Raw genomic sequence first — 8339 nt, forward strand, 5'->3', positions numbered from 1 at the left:
AAGGACCAATTCATGTGGCATTGAATGCAAGACGCAATTAAGATAGTTAAGCTAGGTGATTTGAAATTATTGTAGGTTAGAATCTCATGTGATGAGTACCTCTTATATAATCGTAGATCCACAAGTATGACTCACACATACGTGAAAATCACCATATACAACCATTCGTCTTTTAAATTTTCTAGATTTGTAGTTTTTGTGACATCATATCTACAATATAATTTAGTGGCTAATTTTACATTTTCCCATATAACAACTTCAGTTTTTAGAACAATTGATAACATATTATACCTCTTTTCTGAAGACTTTAGATTTTAGGATAACTGGTAATTTATTAAGAGATTATACGATTTCGAAGTTAACATTATTGCAACTTTAAACAATTTTCTTTATGTAGCGTATACCCATAGATGCAGTTTCAACTTGTGTGAAAAAACCCTCGTTCCTTGGCTGAGGGGAAAACTGAAACGCCAGCATTGAGTAAAATGAATGGTCCAATCTTAGGAGAGACTAATATATATGGACCTTTGAATGCCATTTTTCTTCTTGAGATGTAATTTTTGGAAAGAACTTCAAAAGTTTATTGGTTCACGCTGCAAGGCTTTCTGCACAAGCTCAGTCTGTTCCTTAACGTGAACTGAATAGAAACCGGTGGCTGAGGCAGCAGATGGAGCACGGCCAACGTATTTGATATCATCTATAGTTCCTCTCCCCAGTGCTCTCACGGTAGTGTAGAGGCGGGGTGAAATGTAATAGAAAGCACCCATGTTCATTGGCTCTTCCTGGCACCAAACAATCTCGGCATCTAACAGAATCCAAGAAGAATTAGTAAGCCTCATGAAGTCAACAGTACTTAAAAGTACTCAATTAATGAAAAACAACAGAATGACTCAGCCACAAGAATGTGACAAATTCAACCATGCACTCCTTAGGTTTGCGCCCATTGAAATTTACCTATATTCTAGTATGTTCGTACTCCATGGTTGTTTCTCTGGTCTAAAAGATTTGCAAGGGTCCTGGATGATTATCTATGCCTATATAATACTATTTAGGTTAAATACATTTAAAAACCATTATGCAGGGATGGTTTGAAATCAAACCACACACTTCCAAAAAACAATTCCACTCATACCATAAACCTCTTAGGTATGCCATTAATGGAAAATAATTAAGCAAAACGACATTTTGGGGCTTAGATAGAGTGAAGTAATATATGATAGGGCATCATTTTGTTTTAGTATTTTTTTTTGTTAACAGTGTCACCATAAATTAGTGTATGGTTTGAATTGAAATTTCTTTGAAAGTGTAGGATTTAATTTGAAACTTCTAAAAGGATGAACTCTCCATTCCTAAACTATGGGGTTTTAAATATAATTGTCCTTGCTATTTATATATGGGGAGACAGCATAATTTTCCTAAACTATTGACGGGATATTCCTTATTAAAACCTAATTGATTGTTTTTCTTGTTGTAAATTCAAACTACGTACTTGGATATCGCCTCAGCTCCCGCTGGATGAGGTCATATGGGAAGGGGCACAGCTGTTCCACCCTACATATTGCAACATCCTTAGCATCAGCCTTTTTCCGTTCCTCATCAAGCTCATAATAAACCTGCGACAAACAAATTTGCGTTTAAGTTAGCTCCTAACCAGAGAAAGAGAGGAAATTGAACTGATGGAAAAACCAAAACATCTGAAATCAATAAACTCCCAGGTAATATATATATATATATATATATATAAGAAACCCAAACCCTATGCTTGCATGGAGGGAGGAGAGGAGAGTAGAAGTTGACCAAAAATGTACTAATTTTTAGTTCCAGCCACCTACTTCACTACTCTCCCACCATCTCCTTTCATTCCAAACATGCACTAAAGTAGTTTGACTATAAGAAGCTAAATATTTGTCTGCATTTATTAGAAAAATGAATAAAACCAAGCATGCACTAAAGTAGTTTAACTATAAGAAGCTAAATATTTGTTTGCATTTATTAGAAAATTAAAAATAAAATAAAATAAAAAAGAGAGGAAAACGCCAAAAAACCTACGATCAGATGGAGGGAGGGGGAAAAGGAAAGCAGAGGAGAGGAGAGCAGCAGGTGGCCAAAATATCCTAAATTTTTAGTTTGGGCCATCTTCCGCTCTACTCTCCTCTCCTCTCCCTCCATCCCTCTCAAATCCAAAAACCAATAAATAAATGAAACGCAGCAATCAGAAGCACAACCTTTCCAGAGCAAAGAACAAGTCGTCGAATACCCTCCTCAAGATCAGAGTGGTTGTTCTGGTCCTTTATGAGACGCTTAAATCTGGTGCCCTGTTTATCAAAACCTGCGTGGCCTTGGACATCATCAAACTCAGACAAATTTGATTTGCAGTCCTTGTGACGAAGCAAGTTTTTAGGAGCCATCACAATTAGAGGTTTACGGAATTCCCTGTGTATCTGGGTAATGAAACAGAAAATCATAAGAAACTTTTTATTAAAAAAAAAAAAAAAAACACTAGAAAGTAATTCATATTCCAATTAGTTGCACTCACTTGACGCCGCAAGACATGGAAGTAATTAGCAGGAGTTGTGACATTCACAACCTGCCAATTGCATTCCTGAATTTGCTTTCGAAGAGTTGAATCCATCTCAGGAATAACATAAGGATTGTCATCACTCATCTGCCATAAAATTTAAAAATATATATAAGCAAAAGAATATGCTAGAGAATGTTGACAAAAAAATTATGAAGAAAAATTCTTTATAAAGAGACATAACAGGAAAGCACTCAATATACATAAATTACGCAATGAACTCTTTGGGCAGAGTACCTGAAGAAAACGCTCTAACCGTGCGCTAGAATGTTCAGGGCCCTGCCCATCATATCCATGAGGAAGCAGCACAACAAGTCCAGTTTGACGAAGCCACTTAGACTCCCCACTGCTCAAAAACTGATCATATATAACTTGGGCCCCATTAGCAAAATCGCCAAACTGAGCTTCCCAGATTACCAATGAATTTGGATTTTCCATGGAGTAACCTAACTCAAATCCAAGAACACCAAACTCCGAAAGAGAACTGCACACAAAAACATATATTGCTTATGTAGGAGACATTAAAAGCACCAATTAAGGAAAATTACTGTGTATCAAGAGCTATCCAGGAGTTCAGCAATCTTTAATGTTTGGGCTGATGGTTAGCTGTCTAGTACGGAAGTTTGGGAAACAAGTAGACACTGTCTCATTAACAACATCCATGTAAAATCCATATGAAAGAATTTTCCTCAAAACCAGTTTGAAGGAAAGTCCCTTTGACCCACTATGTGGTAATTCAACTAACCATCCGAGTGTACTTTTAATTGGCATGTAACTGGTTTAAATCACTTAAGAAGTTATGTGATTAAAATACACGTGAATGATCTTTTGATCACCATGTAAAGGACTGGATCATATTTGAGGAAAACTTAGTCCTAATCTATATCAACATTTAAGTGCACATGAAAAAATACACATCATTAAATTGTTCAAAGGACCCTATCTAAGGAATAATATGATCTAATTTTATAACATTCTTTCTAACAAACAAGATAGTAGAATGTAGATGAAATGAATAAATATCATCCCTCAGATTATTTATCAAACAACTGCATACATTTTTATTAGTACTGACTGAAACAGCACAACATTATATAATTATTACAAGGACTTTTTAAGGTTTATAAAACCACAAAAATTAAAGTTGCAAATTCCTATATACATTGAAGCATGAGGGTTGACACAGAAAATATATAAATAAGAGGGGGGAAAAAGACTCCTCACTTACAATTAAGTATATAACAAATCAATAGGCACAATAACAAGCAAGATCGACAATATAGAGCCTCACACTTCAAATTGATCGACACTAAAGTAGACAATAACACATAACTCAAATATAATTTTGAGGTTATTTTTTATTACAGTAAGGGGAAACAAATTGCTCCCGCACTGTGATGCAAAAATCCAACAGAATCCCTACCACCATCAAAATATGGATGTGCATTCTGACATAAGGCACTCACATTCTGGAATGGCCATAAAATAGGGCAGTCATGGCTTTAGAAGAAAGTATCAGACATTATAAATCGATTACATGAACAGCTAATCAGCTTCTTCTTCTCAACAGCAAAAGGAATTAGAAGCATAACACATAAAGCTCATACACAGAAGAACTTGCGGTGAACACAATTGTGAAACAAAAATAAGAATTTTGTTAAAAACAGAGGCTAATATTGTTTTAAGTTAATTACACAAGAAGGAAGTTACCACAGATTACCTGTTGCTAACAGTAAACATCTCCTCATTTTGGTTCATGATAACATGGTCCAGAGGGCAATATTTCTCCCCTGTTTCCTGATCATGAACTACTGAATGGCGATGACTAAATGTACCTCTTTCAACATCCTGACCACTCAATCGAACATGGTTACCTTCTACCAGCAAGGTAGCAAAAGCAAGTGCTTCCCCAACTGCCCAGTCTATGCCTTCACCTGTTTCAATCATTTGTGCACGTTGCTCATAAACCTTCTTTACTGCTCTGTGAGGCTTGAAATTATCTGGAAAACGTGTGATTGCTTTGCCAACAGTCTTCAGAATTTCTGGTTTTACCCTGTATATCAGCGAAGCAATTTTATTATTTTCATATACACACATACATACATCACTAAGTACATATATAAATACATTTATAGTCAGAATCATAGTAGAATTGAAAATTGACAACTCAACTCAACTTAATTAAGCCTTGATCCCAATTATATTGGGGTTCACTACCAATCCTCAACTAATTAGAATCAGCCATGTGTATTCTTTTCTCCATTCTATCATATCTCAAACCATATTTTATGCCTCTCTAATTATTATATCCTTCTTCACTACTTATAAATATGTTATTTCAGGCTACCCTCTAGCTCTTTCCACTCCCTCAACTTGATCAAAAATTAAAACACAAACATACCCAGTGTTTAGGATACGAGAAAGCTGTTCAGGTGATTTGAACCCAGTCCAATGAGACGAAAGCCAGTCCCTTCTTTGCGGAACATAATCTTTGCTAGCCAAGAATTCTTCATTGAGGATTGTATTGACCTTATTGTGTATCTTATCAATGTCTTCCTTCATCACCTGCCCGGATTCTAGAAGTTTGTTTTGGTATATCTCAAGAGCTGATGGATGATTCCGGATAACCTGTAGCACTCAATCAAATTAGAAATCAAAGCAATTTGGTTGACTAAACTCAAAAGCAGCAATGAGTAATCTATGTGAACCATAAGCAGTGAGAACAAGTGAGGATCATCTTGGAGGGGAAAAAAATATCAAAAATTCAGTAAGAATGTAACTCAAATCAAACAAGAACAAAAAACTTTGGAAAAACTGTAGAGAAAGGGCTAACCTTGTACATTTTGGGCTGTGTGAAGGATGGCTCATCAATCTCATTGTGCCCAAAACGACGATAACACACTAAATCAACCACGACATCTGAATGGAAAGTCTGACGCCACTCAGCTGCAAGCTCACAAACATGAACAACTGCCTCCATATCATCAGCATTTACATGGAAAATTGGGGCATCCAAGGCTTTGGCAACATCAGTGCAATACTGTGAAGATCTGCCCGCCCTTGGATCAGTTGTGAACGCAACTTGGTTGTTCACCACTATGTGTATAGTGCCACCAGTAGTGTAGTTTGGGAGAGCACTAAGATGTAGAGTCTCATATACTACACCTTGTCCAGCAAAGCTACCATCTCCATGAATCAGAACACCCATATTCTTGGTCCTGTCCTCATCATTTGAGTAATATTGCTTTGCTCTAGTCTTTCCAACAACAACTGGGTCCACAGCTTCCAAGTGGCTTGGGTTTGCAACCAAAGACAAATGTATTCTCTTTCCACCTCTAGTTGGTCGATCATAAGAAGTTCCTAGGTGATACTTAACATCACCGGTTCCTGTATAAAGCCCGATTTCATCCACAGGCTTTGTACCACCACTAAACTCACTAAATATCTGACGCAGTGGCTTCCTAACCACATTACCCAATACATTCAATCTTCCTCTATGAGGCATTCCAATAACTATGCTCTCAACGCCAAGGTCAGCTGCCCTATCAAACATCTCCTTCATGCCTGGAATCAAAGTCTCCCCACCTTCAAGCCCAAACCTCTTTGCTGTTGTCCACTTAGTAGCCAAGAAGTTCTCAAACTGTGTACTCCATATAAGCCTATCAAGCATTACCTCACGGCGCTGCCTGTTGTATTGCATTGGTGTGGGGGTTTCAATCTTCTCTCTTAACCAATTGCATTTATCATGATTTGCAATGTGCATGTACTCAAACCCAATGCTCCCACAGTAAGCCTGCTCAAGTCGGGTCAATATGGATCTAAGGGTCTGTACAGGTCGGTTCTCAGACAGAAACCCAGACTCTGTCCAAACACCCAAAAAGAATTCTCTATCAAGATCAGCTTCTGTGAACCCATAAAGAGCAGGGTCCAATTCTGCTGGGATTTCTCGTTCTTCCAAACCCAAAGGATCCAACTTGGCTTTCATGTGACCATTAACCTGGTAAGCCCTCACAAGCAACAGCAACCTCATACTCTCTTGAATTGTTTGGCCTGAGACTCCAGGGGAAGTGGCAGCATGCCCCACAAAATTCCTAAAGAAATTGTCCCACGACTCATCAACACTACTTGGGTCAGCTTCCCAAGCCCTTTGAAGCTCCTCTAAGTAAACACTGCTTGTCCCATCTAGGAAGCTGTCAGTTAACCTGGATAAGGGCACAGGACGAGGAACAGGTGCCGCCTGCGCCTTTGATCTAAATACAGTGGTGTGAAAATATCGATTCTGTGAGGGAAGGATCCGTGTTCTTGTTGCATATGACCCACCTTGAGATAGTGTTCTCCTAATAGCAAGCGTTGCTAAACCAGACCCAGCTCTAAACCAACCCATCTCTATCAGTCCAAACTATCACAGAAACAGCAGTGACTAAGTTTCTCAAAGCTCAATGATGAACATCTAAATGTCTTTGGCAGATACAAACCCTATTTAACCAAAAAAAAAAAGAGGTAAACAAATGACATAGAGAGTTTCTGATATTATCGACTTCATATATACGCAATAAATGAAGATCAAAATTAAATCTCTCAAAAACATTCCAATAAAATGACATAATCATAAGCACCCATTGAATTTCAACTCTTGCATTCAAAATATGTCATATACATATATAATCAACTTTTCATTTAACATGATAATAGCCAGAAACCAAAACCACCAAAAATTATGACATTGAGATAACATAAATTATACATTAATTCAAAAATAACCAATTAATATAAAACATATGTCACTAAGAAGCAGAGATACGAACACGATACAACACAGGACACATCAACACAACAATCCTTGACACTCCGCGGACACGCAGGCAGCCGTGTCCCACCCAGCTTCTTAGATACAGCTAATTCCAAAGTTTCGGTTTAATTTTCAAGCACATGAAAATTTAGCGCTGCGATATTACATACACGTAAAAAGCAAAATCCGAAAGAAAAGAGTTTCTCAGTAGATCAGTAACAGCTAGTTCAGAAAGTTTCAACGGAATTGAGAAGCTAAAAGACAGAGTTAGAGAGTGTTTGGGAAGAAAGAAAATGCGTACCGGAAAATGCGAGAGATAGAGGAAAAGTTAGAAACTGTGAACGCTGAAGACTCAAATCTGAGATGAGGCCAATGTGAATGATGGCTGCTCTTTTTATGCTTTTCTTTCCCATACATTCTCTCCAACGGTCCAACCTAGTAATATTACATTCCTTTTTTATTGGTAATGTCTTTTTCTTCAATTTTTGGAACCTTTCTTTTCTTCATTGGTGGGCTACTCTTTATTCATTAAATATAAAATTGTTTTTTATTGGAATATAATTAAAAAAAATTATTTATATTTTTATTAAAGTAATAGTTAATTAAATTAATTATCATGTCAATTTTTTTAAATATTTTAAGTACAAGTTACATTTCTTTTTCCATTTTGACATAATGGTGTTTTTTATTCAAGATTAATATTCTATTTTTTTTGTATAAAAATATAATTTTTTTTATCTTCTATTTATATATATATATATATATATATATATTGATAATATTCTATACTATATATATAATTGGAATAAAATCTTTTAGTATACGGAATACACGTTTATAAATTCCAAAAATAATATTATAACCTTCTTTTATAATAATTCAATATATAATGATAATATTCTATATATATATATATATATATAATTGGAATAAAATCTTTAGTATACAGTATACACTTTTATAAATTCCGAA

The 8339-nt window shown here is 36.1% G+C and overlaps 1 protein-coding gene across 1 annotated transcript; it reads right to left on the reverse strand.

Annotated features, from left to right (window-relative positions):
• Positions 1-312: 312 nt before the first annotated feature.
• On the reverse strand, positions 313-7835 carry LOC126697441 (uncharacterized). The gene is made up of 9 exons (XM_050394438.1): positions 7669-7835; positions 5412-7054; positions 4980-5206; positions 4299-4631; positions 2816-3062; positions 2537-2665; positions 2226-2441; positions 1490-1613; positions 313-805 (listed from the first exon to the last, which is right to left on the reverse strand). Exons 2-9 carry the CDS (start codon positions 6960-6962, stop codon positions 573-575), a joined length of 3060 nt encoding a protein of 1019 aa, XP_050250395.1. The 5' UTR covers positions 6963-7054; positions 7669-7835; the 3' UTR covers positions 313-572.
• Between the last annotated feature and the right edge of the window lie 504 nt (positions 7836-8339).

The sequence above is a fragment of the Quercus robur genome, chromosome 8, assembly GCF_932294415.1.
Source record: "Quercus robur chromosome 8, dhQueRobu3.1, whole genome shotgun sequence".
In the NCBI taxonomy this organism is placed as follows: domain Eukaryota; kingdom Viridiplantae; phylum Streptophyta; class Magnoliopsida; order Fagales; family Fagaceae; genus Quercus; species Quercus robur.

Bases quoted from the DNA above. Each gene is read 5' to 3' on its own strand.
- LOC126697441 (XM_050394438.1), bottom strand. From the start codon at position 6,962: ATGGGTTGGTTTAGAGCTGGGTCTGGTTTAGCAACGCTTGCTATTAGG. The intron at 4,632-4,979 runs GTATGTTTGTGT...GCTGATATACAG, and splicing joins TCTCGTATCCTAAACACTGG to GGTAAAACCAGAAATTCTGA. The intron at 1,614-2,225 runs GTTGTGCTTCTG...TGTTTGTCGCAG, and splicing joins TTGTTCTTTGCTCTGGAAAG to GTTTATTATGAGCTTGATGA.